The 19,669-nt window shown below is 50.9% G+C and overlaps 3 protein-coding genes across 4 annotated transcripts in view; all 3 read left to right on the forward strand.

The window, feature by feature from the left end:
• The window catches only part of PXN (paxillin), a 45,009-nt gene extending 30,539 nt beyond the window's left edge, over window positions 1-14,470 (forward strand). The window contains exons 7-11 of the mRNA XM_030958799.1: window positions 7,355-7,525; window positions 7,871-8,044; window positions 8,592-8,673; window positions 9,024-9,172; window positions 11,112-14,470. Coding sequence (XP_030814659.1) covers window positions 7,355-7,525; window positions 7,871-8,044; window positions 8,592-8,673; window positions 9,024-9,172; window positions 11,112-11,378 — 843 coding nt within the window. The 3' untranslated portion in view covers window positions 11,379-14,470. The remainder of the gene's footprint in view (window positions 1-7,354; window positions 7,526-7,870; window positions 8,045-8,591; window positions 8,674-9,023; window positions 9,173-11,111) is intronic.
• A 257-nt stretch (window positions 14,471-14,727) lies between these two features.
• RPLP0 (ribosomal protein lateral stalk subunit P0) lies at window positions 14,728-18,532 on the forward strand. Its single transcript, XM_030958611.1, is given in 9 exon segments — window positions 14,728-14,790; window positions 14,998-15,101; window positions 15,485-15,649; window positions 15,651-15,661; window positions 15,756-15,843; window positions 16,071-16,217; window positions 16,676-16,861; window positions 17,492-17,632; window positions 18,297-18,532. Coding segments are annotated over 8 exon segments (957 nt in total). The 5' UTR covers window positions 14,728-14,790; window positions 14,998-15,047; the 3' UTR covers window positions 18,462-18,532.
• A 355-nt stretch (window positions 18,533-18,887) lies between these two features.
• Window positions 18,888-19,669, forward strand: part of GCN1 (GCN1 activator of EIF2AK4) — a 38,432-nt gene continuing 37,650 nt past the window's right edge. The window contains exon 1 of one of the 2 annotated variants that reach the window (XM_030958717.1): window positions 18,888-18,916. In XM_030958717.1, coding sequence (XP_030814577.1) covers window positions 18,899-18,916 — 18 coding nt within the window. In that variant the 5' untranslated portion in view covers window positions 18,888-18,898. The remainder of the gene's footprint in view (window positions 18,917-19,669) is intronic. The other variant, XM_030958716.1, reaches the window with a different exon arrangement.

Consider the following 19,669-nt stretch of genomic DNA (forward strand, 5'->3'; position numbering starts at 1 on the left):
CAGCATCAAACCAGGTTACTTTTACAGGTGTACCCAGCTTAGGCAAAAGTCAGGGAGAGGGCATACTGGGATATTCCCTCATTTTAATATACTGGTTAGTCATTTTCCTCTCAGCTGTGACTGTGGTCACAGTAGCCTGGCTGTGCTACTGGAAGGGAAGAGCAATCTGTAATGAAATTGGGTCTCTCGTTGCTCTTTCCTTTCTGAGAACAGTCTCCTTGTAGCACTACTGGTGTGACTTGGCAAGTGTGTGCATGTGTGCCAGCTCCTGGCCCCTCAGCATGGCAGGAGCTCAGGTCAGCTGAAGGTTATTATTCTTCCATTTACTGACAGGTCTTGTACATGTTCTGGTTAATGATATAATGTTTTTCATGATAAGTATCTCAGAAAGGTAAGTGGAGACTGAGGTAGCATATGTGGGGCTTAGGAAGTTATGTGCCCTTCCACCTCAGAGCATAAGCATCTGACTTCTTTAGGCTTCTCTGGAAAATATGATGAAGAGTCAGAGCAGGTCTTGATAGCTCTTGGATTTGGAAATCCTCTGTGGGTACATTTTTAAAACTGAGAAGGCACAGTCTTGGTCTTAGGTTGTCCAAGTTGCTGTTCTGAGTCTCCCTTTCTAAGAAAAAGGAATAGTAATACTTTGTCTCCTAGAGTTTAGTCAGGAACCACTGGAAGTGGGGAAAGAAGGACCCATGATTTTTGTTTTCAAAAGATCCTGTAAGTCAAGGAAAACCAAAACCTATGTATTAATTGCTCTTCTTAGAATGTTTTTTGGATCAAAATTAATACTGATTTTATTACAATGTCAATGTGGAGTCTTTGGCCTAAGGGGAAGAGGCTAATCTGCCACCTAAGCAATGCTCACACGGGCATGGAATGACTGACAAGCTCGTATAGATTCAGTGTGTGTCACTTCCAAGGTGAGATTAGTGATGTGAATAGAACAAAGCCCATGTCATCTGCTCTTGCTGTGAATGCCCTAAAGCTTTGTTTTCATTGCCATGAATTCAGCCAACTGGAGCATTTTATTAAGTGTATCAAGAAGAAAATGTCATGCTTTGTTCTATTCATTGATTGAATTTTTGCAGCTTTGGAATACAAAATTTACATGTCTGACTGAGTAAGTTTACGTGACCTTTATTCCCAGTCGAGACACTCCTGGGTTTGGGGCCGGCTTCCCAGCAGTGGCAGTGGCCATGCCACGTCCCTATCACAGCTGCAGGTGAACACTGAGCTGTCACTGAGGAGGAGGGCCCAGGAAAAGGATCCCAGTGACTGTAGAACTTGTGAAGATCAGTACAATGTCATACTGGTTCTGCTCTTTGTTGTTTCATTTTTCTTCCTTAATCTTGGAAGTAAGAATTTGGGTCAACATGGCTTTTTGATTGGGAGACATGATTCTTATAATGCTTAATTTTGTGCCTTTTTTTTCTTCTCCTTATCTCTGTCATTATCTTTTTCTCTCCTTATTCCTTCTATCTCTTCTTTTGCAGACTAGTTCCACTATGTCTCTGATTTCTGAATCTTCCCTAGAACCGGTTCCCAGTTCAGCAAATGCAGACTCCAGCAACACTCCTCACAGTTTAACAGTGCTGTCCCATTGCAAATACCCTTCTGCAAGTCACAGTGGGGACTCAACAGTGCCAACATCTGTCCCCCCAGCAGACACCTGCATTGAGGAAGGCAGTGACACCACAGTTCTGCCTTTGTCAGGGCACCCTGCTGGTCCTCCACCTGTGCCCCATTTAGCACAGGCTGTCCCTGTGCCCCCACCACGGAGCTCCTCTGGTTATGCTACTCGTGGGGAGCAAGTGGCCTCTGCCAGCTTAGTTCAGCTGAACAGAAAGCCTGACTCTTCCAGAAATACTTCCCAGGCTGTGTCAGCTTCCAGTGTGGAGCTTCTCTGTAGGTCTGCTGATGTGGAGGCATGGGGCTTAGGGTATGATGTGGCAAAAGAGACTGAGAAGAAGGAGCAGAGAACTGACCCCAAAATCTCAAGTGTACCCATTTCAAAGAAGGGGCAGATAGCCAAGGAGCTGCATCAGCAGGGAGCACTCAGGGACAACTCAGCTCTTTCCTCCCAGGGCAGAAGTGTGGAAGCAGCTTTAGATGAGCTGTGGCCCCTGGAGCTGCCTGCACATGTGCCAGAGGTGCATGCAAAGAATGACAGTGTTTTGGATTCTGTTAATGAACCTTCTTTTGTTGCCCTGGATCGGTGGGATGTGTTCCCAGACACTAAAAACCAGTTGGGCTTTGTAGCAAAGCAAGGACAGGAGCTAAAAGCTGAAGTGCCATGTGAAACCAAGGTACACCACTGTCCTGATGTGGGCAAGAAGAGGCAGGGCAGAGACAGAACTCCTAGGAAGGCAGGTACTGCTAACACGAACAAGGCCAGAGGAGAACAGGAAAAGGAGCAATTCAGAAGCTCTGCAGTCACTCCGGAGTCTCCTGAAACCTTTGGGAAGGCTGAATGGGATCTGCCATGTGTCTCCAAACCACCCATTGAGAGGATTTCTGCGTCAGGCCAGGCAGGCACTGGGTGAATGTAGGAGTAGGGCGAGTCCTAGCCCGGACTGTTCTGCCAGCACACTCACAGTGTGTGCATGCAGTGAGTGTGCTGGGCTCACCCCACTAACAGCACGAGCTCTTGAGTGGTGTCACTGACAGCTGCATGTCACAGGGCTTCACAACCACCAGCTTTATCTTGTGGTCTCTCCTGCATGTGATTCAGCAGCACAGAACATGGCAGCTTGTAGGGACTTCCTTGTGAAGTGGACTTTTATTCCCTAACTGGGGTAAGGCTCAGTCCACAGAGACCTCCAAAAAGCTGAAAGGGCTGTTTCATGCTACTGATTGGGATGGCAGCTCCTCTGCTCTGTTTACTGTTTTAGGTCTCATTACTGAAGCTGTCAGTGTTCCTTTCTGTGCTGGAAGTACACTTTGTGCACCAGACATCTCTGACCAAGAGCCTTGTGCCTGTCAAGGGCAAACGCAGAGGCACAGCTCTGTGCCCTTGTGATGCTGAGGTTTCTGTAATGCTCAGTGGAGTGCTCATGCTGCACCTCCTATCTTGGCTTCCCACTGGTTAATCTTTCCCTTCCTTTTCTAGACAGTTATTTTTGGCTGCTGTGATTATCCTTACACGGTTTTTCCTTGCACTGAGTCACTGTTCTGGGCTGTGCCAAGAGGAATTTTGGCATTGTGGAATAAATGCCATCACTCTTCCTGCTCAGAATTGTCACTAATGTCTTTGAGTTTGTGCTGTTGCATCTTGGGGCTTGCTCTGACTTTGCTCTTCTCTGCTGATACTATTGCCTTTGTCATTTAGATAAAATCTTTAATCAAGAGGACAAAAGAGACTGCGAATGTGCATCCAATGTCTCGGGACCTCTCTCCAAGACGTAAACTAGGTCCCGCCATATTCCACAAGACTGAGTCCCAAGATCGCTTGATTGAGGAGCTTCAGGACAGACTGGGCATCGATAACCAGGAGCAGGAAGAATGGCAGAGCCAGGATGCCTGGCTGACAGAGGGGGTCATTGTCACTGCCAGGCCCCGGGGGGAAGAGCAAAATGGTGAACAGCAAGTAGAGAAGGTAGAAAGCAGGGTCACACGTGCTGGGAAATTCCAGCTTGTCCCTCTGTCCAGATTGCATTGTGTAGAGGTGCAGATTGAGTTTCTGAGCATCCTAAACAACACAAAGTGAAGAAGTAACTATTCACCCTCGTCTGGCCTGAGAGGGAAAGCAGCACAGGGTCCTAGTTCTGGATGTTTAAGAACTGGAGTGGGATCTGAGGGAGCTGCTTATGGTATCTGTTGATGCAGTTTGCTGCTATCACATCTCAAATGTCCATGTGAGGATTATTTTTAAAACCCCACTGGGAAACCTGACACACAGGCGTGCTTTGTTTTGCCCAGTGCTGTACTTGTGCAGGCCTTTCTGGGGATGAGTAAAATGGTGCTCTTCCTTAAGCTACAAAGAGCAGCACCTTTTGTGGCTCCCTACTCCTTCTTGCTGCTTTTCCCCCTTAGATAAACATAATGGTAGCAGCCAGCCTTCCTGTTAAAGGAAGTGCTTGTTGGTTCCTCTTTGGATTTATTCGCCTTTCTTCTTCCTCCATGTCTTTCTAGGTGATTTTTCCTCCAGAATCCCCACTCCTCTCCAGGAGGACAATCTCTGTTCCAGTCTCTTCCCATCTCCAGCCTTCCAAAGAAGCTGCAAAGATAGTCCCTACTAATGCTGCTCCTTCTCCTGCCTCTGGCCCTGCATCTCTTCTCTCGCTCCCACTTCAGCCTTCCTCTGTGTCATCTACCCCAGCTCCTAGTCCAGCCTCTTCCTCTTCCTTCAGCTTGGCTCCCCAGCCTCTCTTCCAGTGGGAAGCTTCTGATAATGATTATCATGAGGTTTCTGTTGTGGGCACCCCTCCTAATGAAGATCCCAAACATTCCTGTTCTCCCCAGACCTGGACTCCTAGCACCAAGGCAGTTGTCTCTGTTGGCTGTCAGACTGAAGATGAAGCTTTCTTCCCAGAAATGCAGGCAGGCTTCTCTATTCTGATTTGTGTCTTTAGCAGTATTTTCCAATCCAACTACTGCTTGTAATTTGACAGCTCAATAGATACAGTGGTCAGGTAAAGGCTGGTTTGAACTGCTGAGTGGGAGGGAGGACTCATGGACAGTATCTAATCCCAGCTGTAGTACTGCACAGTACATATCTGTGCAATAACTTGCTGGAATATGTGGGTCCTGTGTGTCCTGACAGGCACTTCATGCAGCAGGGACTCTCATTTCCCTCTGAGATTAAGGTAACTCTGAAACACAGTCTGGAGCTCTCCCTGCCACAATCTCTCTGAAGTGGGGGGAGTAAAAGATGGCAGAACATGCATACTGGAAGGAGCAACTCAGCAATCCTTCCTGTGTTTGCCCTTTTAGGCAGGTGCCCACTGTATGAGTGGGTTTGGGGGAGGAGATGGCATGGTCAAGACCTGGGTTCTGCATCTCCTGCCAGGGAAGGGCTGTAGCTCCAGGATGGTGGGGAGTCTTAACGTATATGTGCAGTGCAGTGTTAGTGTACAGTGTTAGTGTACAGCTCTAAAGCAGTGAGCAAGGAACATCTCTGCAAATTGACCTGTTGTACTTTCCAGGTGACCTCTGCTCCTCCCCTAGTCTGCAGTGCCAGTCTGTTGGCTGCTCCTGCACCCCAGGCCCCCACAGCCCCTGACAAGGCAGGATCCCCTTTCTGTTTCCTCAGCATGGTGTGTGCTCCTTGGTTGATGAGTGTGCTGGGATCTGCTCCTGGAGCTCCCAGCACTGTTAATGTGGATAATATCCTGTATTGCGTGGTTTGCTACTCATAGAGCTCCTTTCTGAACTTGAGTGATGGCAAATCTCATGGGTTAAGGGTGGGAGTTTGAAGGGCCTTTGCATGATCAGTTTGCATGAGGATGATGTGCTGAGTGTCCCCTACAAACAGCATGGATTATGTACAGGAGGTGGAAACAAACCTCTTTAAGGTGGAGACTCATTTGTGAGCTGTCAGGAGGGCTGGATGGCCAGGGTAGCTAGAAATGGAGGTGTGCACAGGTATTTGTGCCTGCTCTGGGGTCAGCTGTGACTGGCAGGACTGTGTGCTCCCTCCAGGTCACTACAAGTGTGAAGTGCTCTGTTGCTACATGTTGAATTCATCTCATCTCCTTTCTCCCTGGATGGTATTTATCACTTGTGTGTGGCATCTGCGCCTGCCCTGTGTGGCCATAACGCCTAGCTAGAGCAAGAGAAGCTGTGATTCTTTCCACACAGTGCAGCCCTTTTCTTCCTGCTGCACCATGCAGGAAGCCTGGGCTTTATCCTGGGGCTCTGGACAGGCTTTGTCTCCAAACACCTGTTGTCTCTCTGTGAGAGTGTCCTTGCAGGTGTGTGTGTGCTTTGGAGGCAGGCACTGTAACAGTTTTTGGTAGCAAATGTGTGTTGTGTGGTGAAGGGTTTGTTTTAGGCTATGTTGGGGTGTGATGGGGCTGCTCTGTGCTGCTGGACTAGGAGAGGTAAGTTGAAAGAGGAGGGGAAAAGCTGTGTGTTAGGATCCATTGGGAATCACACTGCATGTGAGGCAAGGCTGGGGAGTGTGTGGATAAGCAACTAAATTATGTGTGTCATGAGAACGTTTATACAAATGAGCAGAAACCAGGATTTATCATTGAATAAACTGGTCAACTGCAAGGACAAGCAGCTGCAGCACAGGGAATAGAGCTCCTCCTGTGGCTGGGAGGGCAGGGTCTGCCAAGGCTTGGAACACTTCAGCATGTCCTTGCTCCTTTGGCTATGCTGGCAGCAGGCTGGTGGGTTGTTCATAGCATAGATTTTGTCTGTTTTAATTTACTCTCTTAGTAAAACAAAACGTGCTCTAAACCCAACTTCTTTGTGTGTCCCTAAACCTGACAGTAGCTATGGCAGTGCCAAGTCAGCTAAAATAATCTCTATATTCTTGCTGGGGTTTGTCTGTAAAGGGGGCTGTGGTGGCCAAGGAGAACATAATGCTTTGTTTATAAATTACAAACTTCAGTAAAACATTTCTCCCCTCTTCTGGAAGCCTTTCCAAGCTGTGTGTGCTGAGGTGGTGTGAGTTTCAGAAATGGCCTCTGAGACAAGCATCCAAATCCCCTTCCCCCCACTGGTGCATTTCCAACTACACTACACCTAGCAGCCCTGTCTGCTGGGGATGCACTGCCCTCTCTGTAGGTAAACAGCAGCCAGCTGGGAGGGAGTTCCTTCCTTCCTGCTTCCAGTGCTTAGCTCAGGCACAGGGTGAGAATCACCTGAGAGTGAGACTTGGCAAACAGATGTGCAGATGGTGGTGCAAAGGGAGAAAATTTTCTAGCTGAAAGGGAGATGAGATGAGATGAGGTGAGGGAGAGAAGAGCATCTCTATCAGAGAGGAGAGACAACTGAGAGCAAGAGTGTAGGAATGGAGAGAGGTCAAGGAGAAGGGGCCCTCTGGATGGCGTCTGCTTTGTCAGCTGGCCAGGAACTGATGAGGTAAAGGGAGATTTTTGGCAGAGGCTTAGAGAGCACTGTACTGAGTGCCTGGGATATGCTGGTGACTATTGCTTATGTGCAGTGAAAGAAAATCAAAATCTCAATTCACAGCTCTGCTGTTACGTATCTCAGTTCTCTGCTTGTCTCTGCATGGGCAGAATACATGTGTGTACTTGATCCTGGCTCTCGCCAGCTTCTTCAGAGAGCGTAACTGACTCCTGTCTGTCTCTGCAGGGGAGTCACTGGCAGCAACAGCAGGCATTTATCTGATAAGCATAGCAGCATTCCCCTTATAGTATTTGTTTTGTCTTACCTGCAGTTCATGGCGCAGGGAAAAGCCGGGAGCAGCTCCCCTCCATCCACAGCCTCCAAGCCTGGCAGTCAGCTGGATACCATGCTGGGAAGTCTTCAGTCAGACCTGAATAAACTGGGTGTAGCTACAGTTGCCAAAGGTGTCTGTGGAGCCTGCAAGAAGCCTATTGCTGGGCAGGTGAGTTGAAGGTGCTGCCTCATTGCTGGACCTTGGGCTGCAGCTGGGAGTAACGGGGAGGGCTGTTTCATGAGGCTGGAGAGACTGGAGATGCTGGAGAAACTGAAGTACTCTATTTATCCACTGGCTAGGTACGCTGTAAGCTCCTCCAGTGACCTCTACCCTGCCCCTGAGGGACTGCCCTCTCCTGAGATGATAGGTAATTCAGTTTTCATGCTACCCCAGTCCAGGGCTCACTTGAGTAGTAGAACTTGTCATTCTTGCTGACCTCCAGCTGGTATCTTGTCATGTGGTCTAGGGGAGGGAGAGATAAGAGTTGTTCTCCAAAATCTGTTTTCCCAACAGGTAGTTACAGCCATGGGGAAAACCTGGCACCCTGAGCACTTCGTCTGCACCCACTGCCAGGAGGAGATTGGCTCTCGGAACTTCTTTGAGCGGGATGGGCAGCCCTACTGCGAGAAGGACTATCACAACCTCTTCTCTCCTCGCTGCTATTACTGCAACGGGCCCATCCTTGATGTGAGTTCCTTGGGGGAGTCACGGTGCTGGCAAGTTGCTGCAGGCCTAGATGTTAAAATTCCACTTCACCCATGTATCCTGGGTGGAAGGTTTTGTTCAGGGATTTCTGTAGTTGTTCTGGCCTTCCTTTGAAGGGGAAACAACTTGGCACAGTCAAATTCTTACACTAGTGAGTGGAATTGATCCCTCTTACCTTTGCTGAAGTTTCTTCAGAACCCCACATTGCTCCATCGTTCTGGTAATGATTCCTCAGCTTTTGTTGTTGGTAGCCTGTGGTAACAGGCAAAAGTGCTGGTCCTTGAGACTGGGTGGAGCCCTGTGTAAGGGAGGAAGCAGTGCCTAAGATCCTTTTAGGGTAAAAAAAAGTGTGCAGTGGGAAAGCCTGAGCGAGCCAGAGGCAGGGGCAGATTGACTCTGCTCTCTAAAGGACAGTCTATTTTAATGCTTGCTCTTGTCAGCACCAACGTTCATGTGTCCTCTCTCCAGCCCCCATTACTCACCTCCAAGTCATTTACATGACCTGCACTTTGTGTTTTCTTCTCAACAGAAAGTGGTGACGGCTTTGGACAGGACATGGCACCCTGAACACTTTTTCTGTGCTCAGTGTGGAGCTTTCTTTGGACCTGAAGGTATTACTGGTTAATGCCAAGAGAAAGCAATCTCCCCTCTGAACTGCAGATGAGGGAGTGAGGCAGAGCTGCTTCTGGGGTACAGCCTGAGGCATCACAGGGGAACTACTGGAGTTCCAAGGGAGCTGTTTATGGGGGAAGGATGGTGCCAGTAATAATGGGTTCTCCCTAGGGAGGAAGAACATGCCTCTGCTGGGATGGGAAGGGAACAGAACAAGAAACAGCTCTGGCTGCTCTGTGTGTTAGCAGGAGGAAGGGTGATCCTACCCACATGGGTTACCCTGCACAGGTTGTGTGGCCACAGGTGAAGTTGAGGAGCTGATTCCTTTGCCTCTCCTCTCTTCTGGCAGGATTTCACGAGAAGGATGGCAAAGCCTATTGCCGCAAGGACTACTTTGATATGTTTGCTCCCAAGTGTGGAGGCTGTGCCCGGGCTATCCTGGAAAACTACATCTCTGCCTTGAACACCCTGTGGCACCCCGAGTGCTTTGTCTGTCGGGTAAGAAACCCAAGGTCCTTTGCTGCTGATGTATGACCCCTCTTGTTTCCACCCTGAGGCATCTGGTCCCATATCAGGGTAAGGTGTCTATGGGATAGTGAAGGGTAGCCAGCCCCCCAACATAAAAACATGCCAGCAACCAAACATCTTCTTGTTCTCTGTCTGTTTATATTAAATTTTGGAGTTGCTGTGCTCTTTCTGTTCCCAGCTTTAACTATGGGCTTCTGCAGCGGCTCACAGATAGAGATATTTCTGTGACCTTTAAATAATTATAAGCTAAGCTTCTCTCTGAGCACTTGCCTCAGCAATCAGATTTTGAGGATATTCCTCCCATGCTCCATCTGAAAATGTAAACTAATGAGAGTGACCTTGTTCAGACAAACATGCAAGTCAATGAAATAGTGGCAGGCTCCATACAACAGGCATAATAAACAGGAATACTGCAGATTAAATGCTTGGCACTCTTTCAGAGAGCATTGCAAATATTAACTCTTACCATCCTCAAGAGATGAGCCAAATCAGCTACTATTTCCTAGACTAGGAGAGAAGGCAGAAACCAGATCAAGCAGCCAGAACCACAAGCTGCTGATTCCTATTGTGATGCTCAGAGCAGTCACCAACCTGTTGGGACTGTCTGTGGCTCCTGCAGTGGTGTGCAGAGTGAGGCCGAAGCTGTGCCTGACTGGGGCTGGAGGGGCTATGCCTTCTCATGCAGAGATGGAAACTTTATTAAGCAGTTCTGTTCTCCTTCCCCCCTGCCACGGCCTGAATTAGTGAGGCCAGAACAGATTTCTTCCAGGCCCCAAGATGTGATTCTCTTCCTGTTTCTGCAAAAGCAGAGCAAACTTTTCAGCTATTCTGCTGACTGAAGTAACTGTCAGCATTGGTAAAGTTTTGGACTTGCTGCAGGCAAGCTGCATTCTCCTGGTACTGCAAGTGTTCAGCTGCCCGTGGCTCTGCATGCTGTTTGCTGGAGTCCTGTCCACATGCTGGGAGCCAGCTGTGTGTGATATTCAGTGTCCTCCCTGGAGAAGAGGACAGCAAAAATCAGGGTTCAGGAAACTGGATCCTTTGGGTCTTGCTACTGATATATTTGGTAAATCTGGGAATGTCCTAAACTCCCTCCCTTATTCTGCTGCCTCAGTTTCCCACTTTTACAAGTGGGAGTCTCCCCAGTCTGGTGGGGATAGTTGGTGCTTCTATTGCAAGTTCTGCAGTGAAGTGTCCTGAGCTGCGTGACACTGAGGGAGAAGGGAGCAGCTCTGGACATTTATTAGCATTTATTATAGCTGGTGTATTCTCTTCTCCTTATCTATTCAAGATCATTAGCACTATAGAACAAACAGTTTCTCCCAGCAGTGACCCATGTGTAACTGGAAATATTTCAGGCTGGACAATCTTTTGCACAGCGTACCTGCCTAATGCCAGCCATTCTGGAGAGGTCACTCATAAAGATGAATTGTGCCTGATTTTCTCAGCTGGAACCAGTCCCATGCTCATCAGGATTCTGCTGCATGAAAGTCTGTTGGTCCTTTTTTCTGCTTGCCCTTGTGGGGAAGCTGGAGTGAGGAAAAAAAAACCAGGGAAAGGTGCTGCAGTGTTTCCCATCTCAGGGCAGGAATGTTCTCCTTTTTCCTGGCTGGCTACTTCTGGAAACTCATCCCTAGGATTTTCTTTGTGGAAGTGAAGCCAGCTGGGTGAAGGAGCTGATTAATTCCCTTGCTTGTTTCTGTATCTGTCCATTTCTCAGTCTTTTTTTGGAAGCTCTTCCCGATGGACAGAGTTTGGCTCTGGATAACTGCAGTGCTGAAAGGCAGCAGTTCACCTGCCCACAGCAGAGTTGGGCTGTGCCATAGAGCAGAGGATGCTTGTGGAGCTGCCCCTCCCCACCACCCCAGCCTCTCATACAAGCTGTCCCCTTTGCTTTGTCCTGCTGCAGGAATGTTTCACCCCGTTTGTCAACGGCAGCTTCTTCGAGCACGACGGGCAGCCCTACTGCGAGGTGCATTACCACGAGCGCCGCGGCTCGCTCTGCTCCGGCTGCCAGAAGCCCATCACAGGACGCTGCATCACTGCTATGGGCAAGAAATTCCACCCAGAACACTTTGTCTGTGCCTTCTGCCTCAAGCAGCTCAACAAAGGAACCTTCAAGGAGCAGAACGACAAGCCCTACTGCCAGAACTGCTTCCTCAAGCTCTTCTGTTAGAGGCACTATAGATGGGCGCTCAAGCATCTTTCTGCCACCCCCTTGGCAGTTCTGTCTCTCTGAACATTACTGTGATTTAGGAACCTTACCAGGCAGGGGAGGAGGGGGTGGGGGGTGGGAAGTGCTGCTATGGAGAGGCAGTAGATCCAGAGATGAGATGGACCATTAAACTGGAACGCCCTTGCTGTGTCTCAGAAGAGAGAGGCTGAGATCCCTCATTATGGTGTGTGTGTCTGTGTGTGTGACTGACAGCTGAGCTTAGCTCGAGGGCTCTAACAGGGAGATTTTCCCAGCCCCCTCCTGGCAGCAGGAGGCTTTGCCAGTAGATTTCAGCCTGTGTCAGCTCTCTGAGCAAATGGTGACACTTGCAGACAACACAACCCTCTGCTTTGACACCTCATTCTCAGGCTTTGCCTGCGCGTGTGCTGGGTGACGGCACAGTGAGGCCACCCTGTGACCTCAGTGCCACCCTGGCTCTTCTCACAGAGTTACACGGTGTGTGTGACTTGCTGAGACTAGAGCATCAGCACAGGCAGCCAAGACCCTGCAAGGGTCTCTCCAGTTCCATTACACTGTAAGGCGATTATACCACTTACTCTTTTTTTAATTAAGAGGAATCAAGGTGTTACTGTGTGGGGTGTTTTTCCTTTTTTTTCCCCTAGTTTGTTACTCCCTTTCTCAATGCCTTCTCTCAGCACACTGGAGCAGGAGGTGGGGTAAGCCCCAGCCATCCCTCAGCACTGTTGTGCTCTCCTGTGGGGACATGCAGCTCCATAGGCACCCAGGCCAGCTCAGGGAATCTGCTCCCCTCACCTGCTGCTCCTGGGAGAGGAAGAGGCATCACCCCTTCTTTAAACACAGGTGCAGAGAGGTTAGAGCAGCCTTTTTCATCCAGCCCTGTCATGAGCGAGTGTGACGTGCGTGTGTTTATCTGGCCTGGAACTCTCCCATCTATCAGGGCCTGAATCTGTCACAAGAGTGGCTAGAAGGAAGGGTTTAAGAAGCCAGGGAAAAAAAATCCTAAATTTATATCCTTTCTTCTTCCAGTTTGCTAATGAGACCCATCAGCCCCTTGGTGTTTCCCTTTTCTGTGCTCTTGTTAAACATGTTCTACTGAGAGATGCTACAGCAATAACCTTTTATATTGACTGTTACTGGTATAACGAGTCGTGGGGGTCAGGTGTGCATGACACACTTGGAGTTTTACTATCAAAGTGAATACTGTATCCTGTCTTTGATAAGAACTGTAGATTTCTACACTGATTTTGAATTCATATCTAATTTACTTTTAATCCTCTTATACAGAAATTGGTTTTGAAGTGATTTTAAGAAAGCAACTTTTATATCAAGCTGTGCTGTTCTAGGCAGTGTGCCAGTTGGGCTGGCTTACTGCATCTGTAATCTCAATGCTTTATTAAGCCTAACTAACATTCAATATTTCCTTTTTGTTGCGGGTTGGGAGGGGCTGGAATCTATGGGCAAGGGAACATGACTTGTATTTTTTTTTCTCTAGCACAGGCAGGTGAACTGTGAATAGATTTGAGGGTTTTTTTCCTCTTCTGGGTCACCTAAAAGTATAATTTCGGTTTTTATTGTAATCTGTAAACTGCTGTATTTGAATCACCTGCCGTTGTCCCAAAGCCCAGCTTCCAGGATGTTAAAAGTGAGTCTTAATATGCTATGGGGGAAGGAGTTCTTTTACCTGGGTTTCTCTTCTTCAGCTGCCTGAAACCAGAATAGGGTTACCTGGGGAACGTGCTCCTTTCTTTCTGTGGAAGAAAGGTCTTGTGACTGAGGTGAAGAAACTGGGAGACAGAGTCTGTTCTGACTAGCTGTGCAGCTTTGGGCCAGTCACTAAACCTTACCGTGCCTCAGTTTCCCCATCTGTAAAATGGGGGCAGTTTAGCCTGGATTTGTGAGGTTATTGTGAGACCTAGTTCATGTTTGGTAAAGCACTTTTAGGTCTCTGGCTGGAGGGTGCTGCGAAGAGGGAAGGGCTGTGCTGAAATTCCCAGTGGCATGCCAGCCCTGGGAGCAGTGTTTGGAGTTCCTGCTCCAGAGAGCTGCAGCTCTGTCACCATTGGCATCTGGTTGTGTTTGCAGCTCAGCAGGTGCATTATAGGAGTCCAGGGCTGGCTGTGTCAGAAACCAGCCCTGAAACCCATGGGTCACTGTCCCACATAACCTCATCACGGTGCTGTGCTGCCCCGCTCAGGTCACTGAAACTGTCCCATGGATTTCCCCCAACAAACCAACCTCAGTGCGTGGGTGTGAGGCCAGAGGGAGCTGTGGGAGCACTGGAGCTGTGTCAGCTGGGCTGAGCACAGCTCTGGGAAATTCTTGAGGCAAGAGGCCTTGTGCATTTGCCTTTTCATCTTGTAAGTCTCTTTGACTTAAAATGGATGTTCCTAAGGTGCCTGTGTTTATCTCTGGAATGGTCAACTTCCTTGGTGCCGCTGAGGGGACACACAGCTGTTGTGTGCAGATGCTGGAGACGGGTGAGATGTTTCTGGCACTGCCACTTTGTGTGACACCTGCAAACTGTGTAATCCTGTGCCTCAGTTTCCCTGTCTGGGGACTCTTTAACCTACCTCACTGCTAGCTGAGGCTTTGTCAGTGACACTTGTGGCACACCTGGGTGCAGGGTGCTGTGTGGGGTGTGCGGTGCTGAGAGGAGGCTCCTCTGGCCTTAGTGCTTAAGCGAGATGATGTCACACTCACCTTCTGCCTTCATCTGGTGTCTGATATGCTGGGATGCCACACCGATGCTACTCTGCCAAATAATGCCTGGTGGTGGCTGCGGCCGCTGTGGGTGTCCAAAATGCCTGTTCGTTCAGTGCAGATGCGGTTTTAGGGCAGCACAGCCGCTGTTGGGCTGTGGGGGTGCTCCGGGAGGGTTGTGTGTGCCCCCCGGGCCAGGCACTATCCCTGGGGAAGGCCTTTCGTATCATGGCTGGGCTGGGCTGGGGGAAGCTCCGCTGGGTCGACAATTATTTGATTCTTTCCTCCCTTGTAAACTTCTAACTCCGCTTTTTTTTTCTCTCTCCATTTAAAATTCTTGCAGTTACGCCAATAAAATTTTTACCATTATAGTCACGTCTGTGTCGTGGTTGTTTTCTGCCCTCGAGTTTGTGAGGGAGCGGAGCCCGGGCGGGCCCCTCAGGGCTGGGGGGGGCAGTGCGCTCCTCCGGCCGCCAGGGGGCGACGCGCGCCCGGCCGCGCGCTCTCCTGCACCGTTCCCGCCTTCCCCTGGCGTCACGCGCTTCCCGCAGAGCGGCGGATGATTGACGCGGAGAGCAGCCAATGGGCTGAGGGCAGGCAGAGCCGCGGCGCTCAGTGATTGGTCGTGAGCCGCGGTATAAAAGGAGACAAGCCCGCCCTGGGGCCCTTCTTTCCCGGAGCCCTCGTGGAGGTGCGGGCGCGGCGCGGCGGCTCCGGGACCCGGGCGGGGCTGGGCGGCGGCGCTGAGGGGAGCGGACCGGGACCGGGACCGGGACCAAGACCAGGACCAGGATCTGGATCTGGGCCGCGGCCGGGCTATGGGGTTGGGAGCGCTGGGCCCCAGGGCCGAGAGAGGGGAAGGGTGGAGACCCACCTGAGCCGCTCTTCTTCCTGGCAGGTCCCAGCTCGTCTTTAAACCCACCGGGCGATCCTTGGAGCACCGCCGAGATGCCCAGGGAAGACAGGGCTACGTGGAAGTCCAACTATTTTATGAAAATCATCGTGAGTGTCGGCTCGGAGCCCTCGTGGGGCGCTGCCGCGGGCAGGCTCGGGGCAGCGAGAACCGGGCGGGCTGGGTTGTGGGGGCTTTTAAGAGAGATAGGTGAGTGCTATGAGGTGTCTGAACGAGTTCCTGGCACTAAGAAGAGAGGTGAGATAGTCCAGATCAGGCCTCCTGAGAATTTGCCGTGGCGCTTGCAGACTTGTTCAGGGATGTGGCTCGATGGCTGAGTGAAAGATGCAGCCTGTGGCACACCCAGCCTCACTTGGAGCTCATCATTCTCAAACTTCTGACTTTTTTTACGTTTTAATGTGTTGCGTTTTAATGCTGCTCTGTGCACTGCTCCGAATTTCTTTGTATAGTTACAGTGTTTGTTTTGCTGTAGCAACTCCTGGATGATTACCCAAAATGTTTCATTGTGGGAGCAGACAACGTGGGATCCAAGCAGATGCAGCAGATCCGGATGTCCCTGCGTGGAAAAGCTGTTGTGCTGATGGGGAAGAACACGATGATGCGCAAAGCTATTCGTGGTCATCTGGAGAATAACCCTGGCTCTAGAAAAGTGGGTAATGCTGCCTGAGGGCACTTCTGGGTCCTCTGTCCTGGAGGAGGGGAGGTTGTCTAAGGAGTAAAACTGAAGGTTATCTTTTCTTCAGGCTGCTGCCTCACATCCGTGGGAATGTGGGCTTTGTCTTCACTAAGGAGGATCTGACTGAGATCCGGGACATGCTCCTGGCTAACAAGGTAAGGGAGATCATCCCTCACTGCATGTTTACGCTGAGGTGGAACACAAAATAAAGCTGAGTCTTCATGGTGGACAGGAAGTCCTCAAGGGTTGGGACTGCTTAAGTTCAGCTGCGTCACTTGTGTGTGCCTGTGTGCTCTCTCTCCTGGAGAAGCATGTCACTGAGGAGGTGATCCCACAAGATCTGGGTGAGCATTCTTGCGGCTTCTTGTCTCCCCCCTCTCAGGTGCCAGCTGCTGCCCGTGCCGGTGCCATCGCTCCTTGTGATGTGACTGTGCCAGCCCAGAACACAGGCCTTGGACCTGAGAAGACCTCCTTTTTCCAGGCCTTGGGCATCACCACAAAGATTTCCAGAGGAACCATTGAAATTCTGGTCAGTGAGTTGCAGTTGTTCAAGTTGTTCCTTTAGTGGGAGGCCTTGATTGTGGCAGCTGAGGGAGCTGTGAAGGCCAAAGCTCTCATTAATGCCAAGATACTTTATGAGCAGTGTGATCATTGCACTTTGGGATCTGGAGGAGGGTGTCTGGCATGGTTTCAATGTGCAGCATGGGGGGATTTAAATTCTCCATCAGGTTTCCCAGGGGTAGGCTCTGTCAGAGGAACGTGCAGGTGAGCTACCTGTAGGTAATGCAGGAAAGGTGCTGCCTTTCTCCTGGCCGACTTGGACTTGTTTATGTGGTCTGGGGCATTCTCTGATTGTGGACCTGAATGTGGAGTGTGTTGGTTGTGCTCATTTGCTCCTCCAGTTCCACTGTCTGCGTTTGTGTCCCACTGCTTTGATGTGCTGGAATTTCTTTGTGTGTATTCACTCCTTTTCCCTCATCTCCTCAGAGCGATGTGCAGCTTATCAAGACTGGAGACAAAGTGGGTGCCAGCGAAGCCACCCTGCTCAACATGCTGAACATCTCCCCGTTCTCCTTTGGGTTGGTGATCCAGCAGGTCTTTGATAATGGCAGCATTTACAACCCTGAAGTGCTGGACATCACCGAGGAGACCTTGCACAAGCGCTTTCTGGAGGTGAGTGCCACAGCCCTGTCCCTCGCTGTTCTGCGAGCCAGCACTGCCAGAACAAAGTGTCCTGTCCGTATTTTCCATGAGGTCCTGCAGGGCCAGGAGCAGAGAAACTGTGTGTCAAGGAGTACCTTCCTGTAGGATTCTTCATCTGAATCTGCTTCAGAAATTATTTGAGGCCAGTTAAAATAATGGAATATCCTGAATTGGAAGGGCCCCACAAGGATCAAGTCCAACTCCTGGCCCTGCACAGAACGCCCCAGCAGTCGTATCCTGTGCCTGAGAGCATTGTCCAAATACTTCTTGAGCTCTGGCAGCCTTGGGGCCATGAACATTCCATGGGGAGCCTGTTCAGTGCCCTGCCACCCTCTGGGGGAAGAACTTTTTCTTATTATTCCACTTAAAACTCCCCTGACACAGCTTTATGCCATTCTCTTTGGTCCTGTCATTTGTTATCAGAGAGCAGAGATCAGTGACCTATAAATATTGATGCATTGATTTCACTGGAGCTGTTACCTGTGTGCATTGCATACTTTCTTTTCTGTTGGCAGTGTAAAAGCTGTCATCTGGCCATCCTCTGCTGTGATTTCTAGGTTATTTCTCAGACCACAGAAACACGAGTTTGTCTCTTTGCAGGGTGTTCGCAATGTTGCCAGCATCTGTCTGCAGATTGGGTACCCGACCATCGCGTCCGTGCCCCACTCCATCATCAATGGCTACAAGCGTGTCCTGGCCGTGGCTGTGGAGACTGACTACACCTTCCCACTGGCTGAAAAGGTAATGGCTGGCTCTGAGCTCTGCAGAGAGGGGTGTTGGAAGTGCAGCCAGGCACATTCACAGCATGTCCCCTGGCTTGAGAGGACTGGGATGTCGCTCTTGCGCCGAGATTGAGGCAGGAACAGGCGAGAGGCAGGATTGTAGAAAAGGCAAAGAAAGCTTTATACAGAACCGCGTGGTTTTTATAGAGTGGTACGATAGGTTCTGTTCTATTGGCTAACTAACAGAAACATCTTTCTCACACACTGTCTTGAGAGGAACAGAAAAATAAAGTAGAAAAAGACCACCTGCATATTGTTTATACTCAACAAGTTAGCACATCTTTCCAACTCCCTAAAAGTTCTCACAAGCCGCTGTGAGAAACGCTTGCCATTTCTCTCTCTCTGTCTCATGGCATCCACACTGGGACACACCTGTGTGAGATGTGTCTGGAGAAGGGGCACTTGCTTCTTTCCATATGTTATGTACAAATGGCAGGAGAAAGCTGATTACCTGGGGGCTGAAAGCTTAGCTGAAATGTCTTTGGCTCTTCATATCTGCTACTGATAAGTGGACCTGTTTGGATTCTGACAAGCTGCAGGTGCTGCCTTTATAATTGCAAAGGTTCAGTCCTGCAAAATTTATTGTTCCCTGTGAGTTCACATTTTTCCCCCCGCTTTTACAGGTGAAGGCCTTCCTGGCAGACCCCTCAGCTTTTGTGGCAGCTATGCCTGTGGTGGCTGAAACAGCTGCACCTGCTGCTGCCGCTGCTGCTGCTCCAGCGAAGGAGGCAGCAAAGGAGGAGTCGGAGGAGTCTGACGAGGACATGGGATTTGGTCTCTTTGACTAACAGCAGCCACCCTCTCTGCCTCTGACAGAGTTGGCCCGATGGGAGAAATAAAAAGCTATTTTACACCTTCATGTGTGCCTGCATCGATGGTGTAGTCTCCATATCAGCTGGGGTTTGGGAAGGGTGTTACCCGAGGGGCCCTGCGCTCCAGGGCGATGGTGGTTCTCGGGCCGGGGCACGGCAGGGAGCGGTTGTGCCCCGGCCCGGGTGCTGCAGGGGAGCGGTTGTTCTCGGGGCCGCAGCGCGGATCTCCCGGCCGGGCCGAGCGCAGGCCGTGCCCGCAGCACGTCTGGGCGGTGCAGCCGCCGCCCGTCCCGTTCCGTTCCGGCTCCCCGCGTGGTGCGGCCGGGGCTCCCGGGCCGGGCGGGCAGCGCCCATCGCCGCGACGCCGGGCCCGCCCCGGAAGCCGCTACCGGTTCCGGGGTCGCGGCGGAACGATGGCGGCCGACACGCAGGTGAGTGCGGGACGGGCCGCGCACGGTCCGCCCGGGCAGGGGAGAGCGGCGGGGGCTGCTCCCGGGACCGCGCCCCGTCCCGCTCTCGCCCCGCCGCGCCCTCGGCCCGGCTGCGGGGCCCGGCCCGGCGCCCGAAACCGCCCGGGGACGTGGCAGCCGGGGCGGGCCCCGCCGAGCCGCCTGCACCGCGCCGTGCCCGGCCCGCGGGAAGGGGCCGCCGCCGGGGAACCCGGGCGGAGCGAGGGGCGACCGGGCCCGGCCCGACGGAGACCCGGGGCGAGTCGCGTCCCGCCCGGCTGCGGCGCCGTGTGCGGCTGTTCCGGTCCGCACCGCCCGGCCGCCGTGTGACCGCTCCCTGTGCCTCGGCTGCCTGAGGGGCTTGGGATGTTCCCAGAGCAAATCCCAGTCTGCTCAGCATCAGGTCGTTACTTGTACAAATACTGCCTTTGTCCTCTGTATTTGTTTGCATTGCTGGTATGCTGGCTGTGTAATGTGTACATACACATCCTAAAAAAGTAAAAATAGAAAGCAAACTGGTGAAGCCTGTCCCAGTGGCTCTTCCGTGGAGACTCAGTGGGTAGTCGAGGTTTTGGAGTTTGTGTAAGTCACCAAGATGCTGATGAGATCCTGTAGTGTTACACATAATTTATATTTTTCATTTCTAGACTTAGGATAATTTTAACATGTTTTTCATGTCTGCACATTCCCCTGCTCGTCATTAAGCAGCATGAGTAAGTGCAGCTTGGTTTGAGT

This window comes from Camarhynchus parvulus, chromosome 15, assembly GCF_901933205.1.
Source record: "Camarhynchus parvulus chromosome 15, STF_HiC, whole genome shotgun sequence".
Taxonomy (NCBI): domain Eukaryota; kingdom Metazoa; phylum Chordata; class Aves; order Passeriformes; family Thraupidae; genus Camarhynchus; species Camarhynchus parvulus.